Genomic DNA, 15927 nt, shown 5'->3' with positions numbered 1-15927 from the left:
GATACAGACCCCCGGGGGGATTAGGGTGTAATTCCATCTCCGACACCAGTCATTCTCATGAAGGCAGCAGATGAAAGCTGCTGTCAGCCGTGCATTACCTCCACTGCCTCCACCTATGACGAGATATTTTCCGTCACCTTTGCCTCTGCACCTTCATTCTCTGTCCCATCTGTTTGACCAGAAACCTACGCTGCATGTTGATAATCCCAGATCGGTGGATGCACCTGTTCATCTATGGCTGGGGAAGGGTTAAATGCATCTGACATCTGAGGGCATAGTGTCACTGTGTTCTCTCTAATATTTAGAAATTAGAATAAGCTGCATGATCTCTAGTGTATATATATTAGTTATAAATTGTGTGTTTTATCTGTATTAGGGCGCATTCACACGTCCGTATGTGTTTTGTGGTCCGCAAATTACACATCCGCAAAACACGGCTACCGACCACAGTGCAACTGTCCGCATCCGCCTCCGTACAGTGTTAGAATGTATGGGCTCTGATGAGCCTAAGTTAGTTATTCACAAAGTCGCGTGAATCAACTACCAAAGTTATTCAACCAAGTCACGCACGACTTTGTGAATAACTAACTTCGGCTCATCGGAGCCCATACATGCTAATACTGAATGGAGATGTCTCTCCGTACAGTATTATTCCGAAGTTTTAAACGCTGCGACTTCGGATGAAGCTCGCTTCGCTCAACACTAATTGCTATAGGAGCCGCCGGGGCTACCATTGGTATCTGTCAGGCCCTGTCTGAGGCTTGGACTAATATGTTGCCTGTCAGTGCAATGCTGACAGGCAATGATGCATTAAAATAGTATGGATTTTAAGCCACTTTAGAAGAAAGCAGATGTATAACTAAAGGCTCTGTAGACCTTTGGGGTAAAAAAAAAATATTATTGCGTTTTACTCATTTTGAGCTAAAAATATTTTTTTTCAATTGGTCTTTATTAAAAATATCGAATGCTTTTTTTCTATACAGAGCTGAGATGTTCTATTAGCAGGATGTGTGTTTTTTCTTTTTCCGTCAGCTGGGGAGCTGACAGACTCCTTATCTCTCCTCTCTCACATTATAAACACTCATTATAGCTCAGATCTTATCTTACTGATAAGAATGTGGCTTAAATAAGTGTTTATGACCTCTCAGTAGTTTAGAGATGAGGGTTATTAGATGACCGGCAGAAAGTGAAATTAGCAGTCACACAGCTCAAAAAACTGTTAACCCTTTGTGACAGAACAGCTCAATATTTTGAATAAAGAGCAATTGAATTGAAAATATGATTTTCAGCCAAAAATGAGTAAAATGCAATCGTAAACAAAAACTGTCTCTGAAGGGGTGCATAGCCTTTAAATATAAAAGTTTCCCACAAAAAAGTAAACTTTTTTTTGATAAATCTACTTTTTTATAAATAGTTCATCCTTAAAAAAATATGTATTTTGGTACGGCCGCCACGATGACATCCCAAAGAGTGGAGTTAACTGTTTATACATCATCACATAAATAAAATGGCTGATTTTCTGGGGGGGGGTTTTCCACCCAAAAAATATATAAAATTATGGCCGTAAATATGTACTCCAAAATAGTACTGATGAAAATAATAGCTTGCCCCTCAAAAATAAAACAGCCCTCATACAGCAGTGTTAATGGAGTTGTTTCCTCTTGGAAGGAGGCGAAATAAAGGTTTGTTTTTTTTTTTCCCCATAAATTGTGTGTTTTTTTTGTTTTGTTTTTTATTATGAAAATGTTTAAAAAAAAAAAATAATACTGTACATATCTGTCATATTCATGTTCGTACTGAGCCATAAAAGTTTAAATATTTGCTGTAAATGGCCCAAAAAAACCTTGCTAGAATTGTAGATTTTGAATTTATTCTAACTTTACCTAATTCTACGTTAATAAATGATATGTGCCATGAAATGGTGCCACAGTAGAATTCCAAGGGTCAGCCTTGAATTTCTGGCGAGTAGTTTTCCGATGGAGAAATCTGCCATGTGAACATCTGTTTAGCATCAGCATCCTGTATTATAATCATTCATGAAGGCAGCTCTAGTTTTGTAACATATTTCTTTTACCTTCCCCTATCTTCCGTTCTGGGCTGTGGTCACATGACCACGTCCATGCAGCGCTTTCTTATTTCCTGTTCCGTCCATACACGGGGAGTGTCTAGGGTTTTTATGTGTATGTATCTTGAGTATGTGTGCGTGTAAAGGCGTACATACCATAGAGGCAGCCCATATAGCTGCTGGAGGGGGTGGCATGAGAAGAGGCTAAGTTCAGCCTTGCAGATATATTTTTGCATTGTGTGGTGTCTCAGACCCCACTTGTCTCAGTCATTCGTTGCTTTGTCTGGAAATTTGTATGTTTCATTCCACTTTGCAGCATTCTACATCAGATACAGCAGTTTTTCTTCAAGCTCATTCTCCTCCTCATCATCATCCTCCTCCTTTGTTGAGACCAAGCCGCCCCTCCCCAGTCATTGCCGTCTGCCTTGGGCTGCTGTGGTCAGGCCCCGGTCCTCTACATTAAAGACTGGTAATGCTATGAGTCCAGTCTATCGCTGTGTTGTGTGACTCCAGAGCTTCCTGCTCCTGCACAGAAATCTCCTGGTTGCACTTCAGTCCACACTTCAGCTTCTATGTCACCAGTTAATGTTCACGGTGAAGCTGTGGTTTTAGTCGCGTCACATATTGTGCTGTGGAGATCCATTTTAAGCAATTTCCAAATCACTTTTTTTATCACTATTTAATCACGTTTTGTATTGGTGCACTATTATGGTAAAATATCATAGTGGTGTGGTGACTTTTCACATCTCATTCTTGCACTCCCCTCTCCCCTTCATGTGTGTCCCTTCTTCTTCCAGTTTATTACATTTACTCTCTTCACAGGTCTTCAGCCGCCTGTGTTATCCTCTAGGGGTAGCCTAACCTCCGAGCAGACGGAGTTCCAGCCTGGTGACCGGGTTCTTGTGGTCGGTCAGAGACTTGGCACTATAAGATTTTATGGCAAAACAAGTTTTGCACCAGGTAAGTCATGCAATCCACCTGGTCCTTATAATAGATGTTTTTTATGTGCTCTTGGATTGTAACACTTCATTAAAGGAGGTTTAAAGGGGTTTTCCAGGTAGGTGGGGGTCCAACACCTGACACCCCTGCTGATCAGCTGTTTGAGGAGGCTGTGTCACTCCAGTGAGTGCTGCAGCTTACTGAGAACAGCGCCATACATTGAATAGTGGCTGTGCTTGGTATTGGAGCCCAGTCACTTGAATGGGTCTTAGCTCCGCCCAGGTCATGTGACCAATGAGCATGATGTAATGGCCTTGGATGAGACCATGGTGCTCATCGGAGGTGATTGGTGGGGGGTGCTGTATGTCGGACCCCCGCCGATTTGATATTGATGACCTACCCTGATGGTTATACAATCTTATAAAGATCTGAGCTATCTGTGACAGACCAGTGGCTAGAGTTAAACTGCCTGACAACCATATATTTGGGGTGGATGATCAAAGTTGCACTGTAGTCTTACTCTAGTAACCAGTATGTCTGCAGAAAAGGGACAGTCGCCTTGTGGCAGTCACCGGACGTAAGTAACTGCTGCAGTCTGTGGTGTTAATGCAGAGTTTCAGAAGAAGAAATACAGAATGATACCTACCTAAATATGTAATGATTCACAGTTAATTCCATTATAAATCAGAATTGGTTATTCTTCACTTTCATTATCTTGCCCATATATGTGCAGAACAGTTATTTTTATGCTACCTGGGCTTTCTGTAAAGGATTACAGTTCTATGATTCCTCTCCCTGTATCCTGCATTATGTCGATTTCATATATCCTAACACAAATAATTCGAACATTCATAATTTTCCCTCAGGGTGCCCAACAGTTGGGTTAACCTTAAATCTATGGCACATGGGATCAAAGGGTTTGTCTTGCTTAAGGCAACCCCTTCCCACATGCCCTTTAAAGACATATGGATGCTGTGCAGGGCGGTTTCCCACTCGGCATCCTCTCTATAAGCCAGAGACTACATCTTTTGCTTGGGCAGACCTGTTCTGTTTCTGTATTCGGTGGCCTCCATGTAATAACGCCTCACTGCTGAATTGGCCAACGACTGCCCAAAGGACACTGAGGTAGGGTGATCATTGAGGGGTTAAATGCCTAAGAGCAAAGACTCATTAAATGCTTTACTATTTAAAGCGTAACCATCTCAAAGAAAACTGCCTGTGTCAGTCATTTAATGGAATCAGTGTAAGTGAATTAAATATTGATTTTCTCACTCACCTGAGTGACACGCTGCATTGCCGCCGATCGGGATGAGATTGCACTTGACCAGTATCTGTCAGTGCACATGCTTAGCCGTCTCCTGCTGCTGTAATGTTGTTTCATGTGGTCAGAGTAAATGTCTGTGTTTTCTGTCATCCATGTCACCAGTGGGGAGACTTGAGAGCTCATCTATCAAGGTGATATACAAAGGAAAAAAATATGTACGACAGAAAATAAGTTTTTTTTAGTTTTTTTTTATGAATTAGGAAGCAGAAGCCAGGACGGGGGATTTCTGTAAAGCAGGGATTCTCGGCTCATTTTAGGAAATGTCCGCTATTTACCCCAGACACTCTAAAATAAATTTGGACCCTAAAGCAGGCACCCTAAAATTTATTTGGATCCCAGACCATATCCCTAAAATAAATCTGGACCCAAGAGCAGACACCCTAATATGAATTTAGACCCCAGACCAGACACCCTAAAATGAATTTGGACTCCAGACCAGACACCCTAAAATTAATTTGGACCCCCAGACCATATCCCTAAAATATATCTCACCAGACACCCTGATATGAATTTAAACCCCAGACCAGACACCCTAAAATGAATTTGGACCCTAGATTGGACACCCTAAAATGTGTTTGGACCCCAGGCCATAACCCTAAATAAATTTAGACCAGAGAACAGGCACCCTAAAATGAATTTGGACCCCAGACCCAAAGAATTGAATTTAGACCCCAGACCACACACCCTAAAATGAATTTGGACCCCAGACCCAAAGAATTGAATTTAGACCCCAGACCAGACACCCTAAAATGAATTTGGACCCCAGACCCAAAGAATTGAATTTAGACCCCAGACCAGACACCCTAAAATGAATTTGGACCCCAGACCCAAAGAATTGAATTTGGATCCCAGACAATATCCCTAAAATAAATTTGGACCCGAGACCAGACACCCTAAAATGAATGTGGACCCCACACCAATTCCATGGTACCCTAAAAGTATCTCCAACCCTAGAGCAGACAATAAAAGAAGAAACCTGCATACTTGCTGCTTCTTCACCTCTATTCACTGTCACTCTCAACATCCGGATGCTTGCTGATGTCAGGACGTTGTATGCTGGGCCCCTGATGTTCTCTGATGCATCTGTAGGCAGGACTGAAGGCTCTTGACAGCCACCCTGGTCTGGATTTGGACAGAGCTTCACCAAAAGAGCAGTGCCATTGTAAAGCATTTGATACCGCCCCTCACGTGTGGTTATGGCATTGGTCCATTGGTTTAGGCAGCAGTTTGCGATTGGATCCAAAATTGGTTAAACGTCCTTCATAAGTGGGCCATATGCAGACCAGACTAATGTTATAAATAGAGTTTTGTATCGTCATAAATAAAATAAAAAATCTGCCGACCGTCACCACTAGGGGGAGCTCACGGTATACAGATTTGTGCAAATTCCATTGACCTCATTGGGAGCTGTATGTATGTAGTGAGCTCCCTCTAGTGGTGGCTGAAGGTACATAGAAATTTATCATAGAGAAAAGCATGCTGGGACCCCTCTCACTACCAGTGCTATTATAGCGGCCTATTAGATATACTACCGTATCTAATTTCTGTGTATCTCATCTATATCATATTGATCCAGAGCTGGCGATACAACCGAGAGAACAGTCGTCTGAGCCTGTAGACTTTTCATATATATCAGGCTACTGAGTTGTCCCGTGATGGCGGCACTTGGATTTCGTCCGCAGTGTTCTTTGCATTCTGCATCCATCTCATTGACTGTGAACAGTGGTTAGAAATGCATATTGGGCGCGTTTCATTCTGGGATGTCCTGAGGTCGCGGTGCACGCTATCAGCCGCTGTAATCTTGTTAGCGAGAACGACGTAGAGTCGCGTTTACAGGACTTAACATTTCAAGCTTTGATTTAATCAAGTAAAAGTGTTTTATTTTTATCACGGCTTTTCTGCCAACTCCAAATGTCATGTGAGATGCTCTGACATACAAGCCTAGGAGAGAACAGCCCCTCCCGCAGGGCTAATGTCTGAGGTAGCAGAGCTGAGTGTGTGGCATCCCTGTGCTTGCGGGGGTTTCCTCCGGGTACTCCGGTTTTCTCCCACACTTTAAAGACATACGTGATGGGGATGTCTGTAAAGCGCTGCGGAATAAGTGAGTAAAATAAATAAATAATGCAGCGATATCGCAGAGTTGTATATAGTTGGGTTAGCAGAGATGAGTTTGACGTTATTTAAGGGGTTTTCTGAAACTAAGATCTTAAAGGGGTTGTCTCATCAGAGACAATGGAGGCATATCGCTAGGATATGCCCCCATTGTCTTATAGGTGCAGGTCCCACCTCTGGGACCCGTGCCTATATCGGGAACCAGGGTGGATTTGATTTAAATCATAGTTTTCTACATAAAGACTAATTCTTGCTGGTATAACTTAGAATATGCAAGTAGATGAAGATTTTTAGAATAACAACTTTTCATATTAGTTTGATTAGGTTGATTCTGCATTCATAGGTTTGTAGAAGTTAGGATTAAGGTATTTTTCTCAACTCTGTTCATGTTATAACATTTTTGCTGTGAAGAAGAGGCATGTGATCTCTGCTGAGTTAAATTCAGTTTTGAGAACTGCAAAAGTAAACCATGCATCTGTGATAATATCTTGTAGGCAGAGACACTGCCCAATAATCTTACAAAAACCTCTGGAAGAGCATGACATTGTGAATGGATTAATGGAATGTATTTACTAAAAAAATTACACATATAGAAACATAGAATGTGTCGGCAGATAGGAACCATTTGGCCCATCTAGTCTGCCCAATATACTGAATACTATGGATAGCCCCTGGCCCTATCTTATATGAAGGATGGCCTTATGCCTATCCCATGCATGCTTAAACTCCTCCACTGTATTTGCAGCTGCCACTTCTGCAGGAAGGCTATTCCATGCATCCACTACTCTCTCAGTAAAGTAATACTTCCTGATATTACTTTTAAACCTTTGCCCCTCTCAGTTAAAACTATGTCCTCTTGTAGCAGTTTTTCTTCTTTTAAATCTTCTCTCCTCTTTTACCTTGTTGATTCCCTTTATGTATTTAGCAGTTTCTATCATATCCCCTCTGTCTCGTCTTTCTTCCAAGCTATACATGTTAAGGTCCTTTAATCTTTCCTGGTAAGTTTTATCCTGCAATCCATGTACTAGTTTAGTAGCTCTTCTCTGAACTCTCTCCAAAGTATCAATATCCTTCTGGAGATATGGCCTCCAGTACTGCGCACAATACTCCAGATGAGGTCTCACTAGTGCTCTGTAGAGCGGCATGAGCGCCTCCCTCTGTCTACTGGTAATGCCTCTCCCTATACACCCAAGCATCCTGCTAGCATCTCCTGCTGCTCTTTGACATGGTCTGCCTACCTTTAAGTCTTCTGAAATAATGATCCCTAAATCTCTTTCCTCAGATACTGAGGTTAGGACTGTATCACTGATTGTATATTCTGCTCTTGGGTTTTTACGCCCCAGGTGCATTATCTTGCACTTATCAACATTAAACTTTAGTTGCCAAATTTCTGACCATTCCTCTAGTTTTCCTAAATCCCTTTCCATTTGGTGTATCCCTCCAGGAACATCAACCCTGTTACAAATCTTTGTGTCATCAGCAAAAAGACACACCTTACCATCGAGGCCTTCTGCAATTTCGCTGATAAAGATATTAAACAATATGGGTCCCAGAACAGATCCCTGAGGAACCCCACTGGTAACAATACCCTGGCCTGAATATACTCCATTGACTACAACCCTCTGTTGTCTGTCCCTCAGCCACTGCCTAATCCATTCAACAATATGGGAGTCCACGTACATTGTCTATTAACACTTGTATTGTTTAAAGCATTCCTACTTTGCAGCCTTTTTTTTTTTTTTTTACATGTGCTTAAAACTTTTGCACAGTAGTCCCTGTACTTGTGCCTTGCTGGCAGCCATCTTTCCAGGAGGACTTCAGGTGCAGATTGCCGGTGGCTTCTTATGATCACAGCTAATCTGCAGACAGTTTACCCGCTGGCTGTAAATCGTTGCTCTCACTGGATGATCGCACTGGAGGTTGTGCTTTACGTCGCCCTGTGACTACCACGTGACCGCCCTAACATGTGCTGTCTTCTCTCCTCGCAGGGTACTGGTGCGGCATTGAGCTGGACAAACCTCATGGTAAAAATGAGGGCTCAATTTCTGGAGTTCAGTATTTTACCTGCCCCCCTAAACATGGGGTTTTTGCACCTCCGTCTAGAGTTCAAAGGTGAGCGGAGGTCAACGAAGTAGATGGCAGGGGTCATTTACAATTTCTAAAGACACAACTGATGTAAGGAGGAACAAGAAGTCATAAATAAGGTTCATACATCAATAAAATCAAATACACCGACCTTGTTGGTGCCACTATATAAATCTGTGGCGTTTACACATAAAAACATGCCTATGGATGGACATGAATATTGAAAACTATATAAACTAAGTGGACTACCTTTTTTAACGATGTTTATATTTATATTCATTTTAACTACTTTTTTTTTGCATATATTTTTTATTCATTTTTTGCTAATAATTTTTTTTCCTTTCCATTTCTTCTATTTTACCGCGAGGTCCCTGCGATAATTATTAAAGACAGGGATCAAACGCAATAACTATATTCCCTTATCATCTAATCTGTCAGCAATTCTGAACTAATATTTTAATAAATACAATATTTTGATATAACACGTCCCAGGTGTGTGAAGGCGCTGGCTCTTTATACACTTATCTATTGCAATACTTGGCCTTTCGGACAGCCGATCAGCTTGGAGCACCCACGCTTTCCATTCTTGCAATATAAGTGAGCCGCTATCCAGTGTTGGTTAACGTCTAAAAGTTTTCTGATTTATAATTTTTTATTTTTTTTCCCCACAGGGTCTGTGGGTCTTTGGATTCTTTGTCGGAGATTCCAGCGAGTAAACTGAACCATTCCTTCCCAGGTACGTTATCCGTCACAGAAATCTGCCTTCGTCCCTCTGGGGCTCCTATGTTGATGACATATTCTCACGCTAGGTCATCAATATCTGGTGGGGTTCGACTCCAGGCATCCATGTCAATCAGCTGTTTGAAGAGACTGTGACGTTCCAGCCTTCTTGCAGCTTAGCACAGCGCCGTACATTGCATAGTGGCTGTACTTTGTATTGCAACTCAGACCCGTTCACCTAACTAGGACTAAGCTGCACATAGGCCGTGTGACCGATAAACGTGATGTCACAGACCTAGGAAGAAGCCACAGCACTCGTTAGATACTTCAAACATTTGATCGACAGGGGTGCAGGATGTTTGTCCCTGATGTGTTTTATGAATATATAAATCCCTTTAAAGGAGTTTTTAAGTAATTTATTTTATATTGACACATTCTATTGCCATTTCCAAAATTGCTTCTTGCTGTCAGTGAATAGAAACATTCTTGTTTGCATTCAGTGGCTGAAAGCACCACCTGATCAGCTGCTGCTGACACACGTGCAGTGCCTGTTGCAGTGTATCAGCGCTCTTTCTTAGAGAGGAGTTGTCACCAAAAAATGCAATGCAATCTGAAAGCAGCATGTTACAGAGCAGGAGGAGCTGAGCAGATTGATACATATTTTTATGGGAAAAGATTCAGTAAAACTTGTAATTTTTACATTTATATCTGCAGCCCTGTGAAGTGCTATCGGTACAGGGAAGAGGAGTTTTCAGTGACTGACAGCTGTCTCTCTATGCAAACTTCTGCACACAATACAATACTATCAATCAATGATAACACTGGCTCCCTCCTGTACCGATGCTGCTGACAGAAGGTAGAAAAAAGCAGAGAAATAAATGTATGAATTACAGGTTTTACTGGATCTTTTTTCACAAAAATATATATCAATCTGCTCAGCTTCTCCTGCTCTATAACACGGTGCTGTCAGATTGCATTGTATTTTTTGGTGACAGGCCCTCTTTAACCCTTTCACTTTCACTAACAGCAGAGACCTGCGCTAATTACCGCAACCGGCAATAATACCGATCGCGGTAATTAAATGCTTTAGATGACATGATCAAGTGAGATCACGGCACCTGAATACGCAAAAACCCGGAAGCGTTAATGCTGAAGCCCTGAGCGGCCAATTGGGACTTCAGCACATGCGGCTGAATGCTCTGAGTCTCTATGAAGAAATTCAGAGCATTAATGCTGCAATTCTTATTTTGGCCACTAGATGGCAGGCCAACATAAGAAATTAGCAAAATGCTAAAAAATTGTCATTTTTTTAAATCCCTTATAGGTCAAAATTAAAAATTAAAAAACATAATTTAAAAGGTTATTTATGAGCTCTAAAATGATGACAAAAAAAAAAAGTTAAAAATATATACAGTACAGACCAAAAGTTTGGACGCACCTTCTCATTCAAAGAGTTTTCTTTATTTTCATGACTATGAAAATTGTAGATTCACACTGAAGGCATCAAAACTATGAATTAACACATGTGAAATTATATACATAACAAAAAAGTGTGAAACAACTGAAAATATGTCATATTCTAGGTTCTTCAAAGTAGCCACCTTTTGCTTTGATTACTGCTTTGCACACTCTTGGCATTCTCTTGATGAGCTTTAAGAGGTAGTCACCTGAAATGGTTTTCACTTCACAGGTGTGCCCTGTCAGCTTTAATAAGTGGGATTTCTTGGCTTATAAATGGGGTTGGGACCATCAGTTGCGTTGTGGAGAAGTCAGGTGGATACACAGCTGATAGTCCTACTGAATAGACTGTTAGAATTTGTATTATGGCAAGAAAAAAGCAGCTAAGTAAAGAAAACCGAGTGGCCATCATTACTTTAAGAAATGAAGGTCAGTCAGTCCGAAAAATTGGGAAAACTTTGAAAGTGTCCCCAAGTGCAGTCACAAAAACCATCAAGCGCTACAAAGAAACTGGCTCACATGCGGACCGCCCCAGGAAAGGAAGACCAAGAGTCACCTCTGCTGCGGAGGATAAGTTCATCCGAGTCACCAGCCTCAGAAATCGCAGGTTAACAGCAGCTCAGATTAGAGACCAGGTCAATGCCACCCAGAGTTCTAGCAGCAGACACATCTCTAGAACAACTGTTAGGAGGAGACTGTGTGAATCAGGCCTTCATGGTAGAATATCTGCTAGGAAACCACTGCTAAGGACAGGCAACAAGCAGAAGGGACTTGTTTGGGCTAAAGAACACAAGGAATGGACATTAGACCAGTGGAAATCTGTGCTTTGGTCTGATGAGTCCAAATTTGAGATCTTTGGTTCCAACCACCGTGTCTTTGTGCGACGCAGAAAAGGTGAACGGATGGACTCTACATGCCTGGTTCCCACCGTGAAGCATGGAGGAGGAGGTGTGATGGTGTGGGGGTGCTTTGCTGGTGACACTGTTGGGGATTTATTCCAAATTGAAGGCATACTGAACCAGCATGGCTACCACAGCATCTTGCAGCGGCATGCTATTCCATCCGGTTTGCGTTTAGTTGGACCATCATTTATTTTTCAACAGGACAATTACCCCAAACACACCTCCAGGCTGTGTAAGGGCTATTTGATCATGAAGGAGAGTGATGGGGTGCTGCGCCAGATGACCTGGCCTCCACAGTCACCGGACCTGAACCCAATCGAGATGGTTTGGGGTGAGCTGGACCGCAGAGTAAGGGCAAAAGGGCCGACAAGTGCTAAGCATCTCTGGGAACGCCTTCAAGACTGTTGGAAGATCATTTCAGGTGACTACCTCTTGAAGCTCATCAAGAGAATGCCAAGAGTGTGCAAAGCAGTAATCAAAGCAAAAGGCGGCTACTTTGAAGAACCTAGAATATGACATATTTTCAGTTGTTTCACACTTTTTTGTTATGTATATAATTCCACATGTGATAATTCATAGTTTTGATGCCTTCAGTGTGAATCTACAATTTTCATAGTCATGAAAATAAAGAAAACTCTTTGAATGAGAAGGTGTGTCCAAACCTTTGGTCTGTACTGTGTGTATATATATATATATATATATATATATATATATATATACATATAAAAATATATATAAAAGTTTAAATCGCCCCCCTTTCCGTCTTATAATAATAATAATAATAAAAATTAAAAAAAACTAAATAACTATAAATATAAACATCATGGGTATCATCGAGACCGAAAACGTCCATAATATAAAAAAAAATTATAATAATCCAATACAGCAAATGGCGCAACGGAAAAAAGGGTCAAAATGGACGATTTGCCATTTTTTTTATTGCTTATCTTACCCCAAAAAAATGAAATAAAATGTGAACCAAAAGTCATACACACTCCAAAATGGTATCAATAAAAACTATGACTTGTCCCTAAACAGCTCAGTAGACATAAGTATAAAAAAAGTTATGGGGGTCAGAATATGTGATGTAAAAATAAATAAATTCCACCCCATTTGAAATTTTTTTCCCGCTTCCCACTACATTTTATGCTATAATTAATGGTAGCATTAGAAAGAACAACTTGTCCTGCATAAAAATAAATCCCTCATACAGCTATGTGACTGGAAATATAAAAAAGTTATGGCTCATGGAAAATAGGGTGGGCGTACCCAGCACTTTACAGCAAATTTTGCCAGATCTGTAACGTTTCTTGACTGGGCGACCTCAGCTGGTGAAACACAGTGAATCCCCTATATTAATTTACATCCCAGACCTGACCCTTAAATTAATTTAAATCCCAAATGAAAACCCTAAATTAATTCAGATGCCCAGAAGTCTCGTTTTGTAAGTTTTACAAAGCTTGAAATTTGCATTCGGACAGTGGAGGAAGTTACTTGTGGCTTGATATCTACACGCACGTCTCTGATTTCGGCCCTGGGACCTGAGATGTGGCGGTACAGAGAGTCTGGTAATTACTAGTGGCCTCTGTGCCGAGGTGAAGTGATAGCAACGGGACCTGTCTAGGCAGGTGCACCAATGGTTAAAGCAGTCCTCTATCCTCTCCCTACTATTGCCGATTGATGAGGATCTTGAACAGAGGACCCTCCTCTATTAACTCTGATCGCTAACAGGGGGTATGACTAAGGGGTTTCTAATATCTCTGTGAAGAAAGCTGGTTAGAACCAATATGGTCGTCGGTGCATATATAACATACATGTGTACACAGTCCAACTCCTGAGGTATGTCAACCGTCTACCTTACATTTCTAGGATTCAAAAGAAGCCTCAGCTCCACATCTACAACAGCTTCACAGAAAGACGTGGACAGGAGACACTCATATGGCCGGTAAGACGTGAAAAACAAAGGGGGTGACCAAAATAACCCCAGAATGAAAGTTCTACAACTTTTTCGGTTAAAGGGGTTTTCCAGGAGTTTGATATTAATGTCCTTACTGCGGGATAATCATCACTATCTGATCGGTGGGGGTCCAGCTCCTGACACCGCCACTGATCAGCTGTCTGAAGAGGCCGCGATGCTCCAGTGAGCGCTGTACTCTGTATAGTGGCTGTGCTTGGTATTGCAGCCCAGGTTCATTCACTTGAGCAGGACTGAACTGTAACTAGGCCATGTGACCGATGAACGTGATGTCACTGGAAGAGACCAGAGAGCTTACTGGAACGCCGCAGCTTCTTCAAACAGATGTTCAGGGGGGTGCTGGGAGGCGGACGCTCCACTGATCAGTTAGTGGCGACCTCTCCTGAGGATAGGTCATCAATATTGCACTCCCAGAAAACCACTTTAACCAGTTTCAACTGGGCCATTTTTCTCCTTCATGACCAGGCACATTTTTCAGTACATGTTTGAAAGCGATAACTTTGGGGCTTCATTTTTGTCTTTTTTTTTCAGTGATGGGGCCTTATTTTTATGTAATTTTTATTTTTTATACCTAGGGAAATATAGGAAAAAAAGCGAAAAGGTGTCTCTTTTTCACATAATTTTTTTTTATTTTTATTATTCTTAAATTGTGCCCCTTTCTGTTACAATCTTTTCTATGTATATAGTTTATGATGGCTGGGCTTGGAAGCTGCTGTGTGGGCTAATAGCAGTCGTTGTTTTCATTATTTTCCTGTATTTTTTAGTATTTATTTTTTTACTTTATACAATTTTTTTTAACCCTTAGGATACCGGAGGTTTTTGCGTTTTCATTTTTCCTTGAGCCGTAACTTTTTTATATTTACGGTCGCATAGCTGTACGAGGGCTTATGTAATGGGAAGCGGTACAAAAAATTCCAAATGGGGTGGAATTGGAAAAAAAAACACAATTCCTCCACAGATTTACGGGTTTTGTTCTCATGGAATTTCGTTTATGGCAAAACTGACCCATGCCCTTCATTCTCTGGGTCAGTACGATTACAACGATACCCCATATGTATAGGTTTTTTATGTATAAATAGTGTAAAAATAATTTTAAACTTTGATAAACTTTTTTTTTTTTTTTTCTACATCACCATATTCTGACCCCCATAACTTTTTTTATACTTGTGTCTACTGAGCTGTTTAGGGGCTATTTTTTTGTGGAACAATCTGTACTTTTTATTGATACCATTTTGTGAGTGTGCGTGACTTTTTGATCACATTTTATTACATTTTTGTGGGTAAGAGAAGCAATGAAAAAAATTACAAATTGGCCATTTTGCCCCTTTTTTTTCCGTTACGCCATTCGTAATAGTATGGGCGTTTTCGGTCACGATGATACCCATGATGTTTATATTTATTGTTAGTTAGGTATTTATTTTTTAATTATACGGAAAGGGGGGTAACATTTTTCTTGTTTTATATATATATGTGTATATATTTTTTTTTTTGTGATCATTTTGAAGCTCATATATGAGCCTATAAATATTGTTGTTTAATTTTTGATTTTGTTCTATCAGGGATTTTTAAATTGATATTTAACACCCTAAGGACCGAGCTCATTTTCACCTTAAAGAGGACCTTTCACCAGAATTAAACTTCTAAAGTAACTATACAGGCATGTAGAGCGGCGCCCAGGGACCCCCCTGCACTTACTGTTATACCTGGGCGCCGCTCCGTTCTCCCGTAATTGCCTCCGGTATCTTTACAGTTAGGCTCCACCCAGGGGAACCTGCCGTCGGCTCATTCTCCCATGCTGTAGCGCTGGCCAATCACAGCGCTCAGCTCATAGCCTGAGAGAGAAAAAGGCCTCTCAGGCTATGAGCTGAGCGCTGTGATTGGCCAGCGCTGCAGCATGGGAGAAGGAGGTGCCGGCAGGTTCCCCTGGGTGGAGCCTAACTGTAAAGATACCAGAGGCAATTACGGGAGAACGGAGCGGCGCCCAGGTATAACAGTAAGTGCAGGGGGTCCCTGGGCGCCGCTCTACATGCCTGTATAGTTACTTTAGAAGTTTAATTCTGGTGAAAGGTCCTCTTTAAGGACCAGGCCATTTTTTTCAAATCTGACCAGTGTCATTTTATGTGGTGATAACTTTAAAACGCTTTGACTTATCCAGGCCATTCTGAGATAGTTTTTTTCGGCACATATTGTACTTCATGACACTGGTAAAATGAAGTAAAAAAAATAATAATTTTTATTTATAAAAAAAAAATCCAAATTTACCAAAATGTTTTAAAAAATTGCAAATTTCCAAGTTTCAATTTCTCTACTTCTATAATAGATAGTAATACCTCCAAAAATAGTTATT

At 41.1% G+C, this 15927-nt stretch overlaps 1 protein-coding gene across 5 annotated transcripts in view; it reads left to right on the top strand.

Moving 5' to 3' along the window:
* Nucleotides 1–15927, top strand: part of CLIP4 (CAP-Gly domain containing linker protein family member 4) — a 68449-nt gene that overhangs the window by 39418 nt on the left and 13104 nt on the right. For 3 of the 5 annotated variants that reach the window (XM_044290563.1, XM_044290561.1, XM_044290562.1), the window contains 5 exons: nucleotides 2382–2534; nucleotides 2888–3025; nucleotides 8429–8552; nucleotides 9197–9261; nucleotides 13475–13550. In XM_044290563.1, the coding sequence (XP_044146498.1) occupies nucleotides 2382–2534; nucleotides 2888–3025; nucleotides 8429–8552; nucleotides 9197–9261; nucleotides 13475–13550 (556 nt within the window). The remainder of the gene's footprint in view (nucleotides 1–2381; nucleotides 2535–2887; nucleotides 3026–8428; nucleotides 8553–9196; nucleotides 9262–13474; nucleotides 13551–15927) is intronic. The other 2 variants (XM_044290565.1, XM_044290564.1) reach the window with 1 other exon arrangement.

This window comes from Bufo gargarizans, chromosome 4, assembly GCF_014858855.1.
Source record: "Bufo gargarizans isolate SCDJY-AF-19 chromosome 4, ASM1485885v1, whole genome shotgun sequence".
Lineage (NCBI taxonomy): Eukaryota > Metazoa > Chordata > Amphibia > Anura > Bufonidae > Bufo > Bufo gargarizans.
The sequence above is the reverse complement of the archived record's forward strand: the minus strand, read 5'-3'. Positions and strand labels throughout refer to the sequence as shown.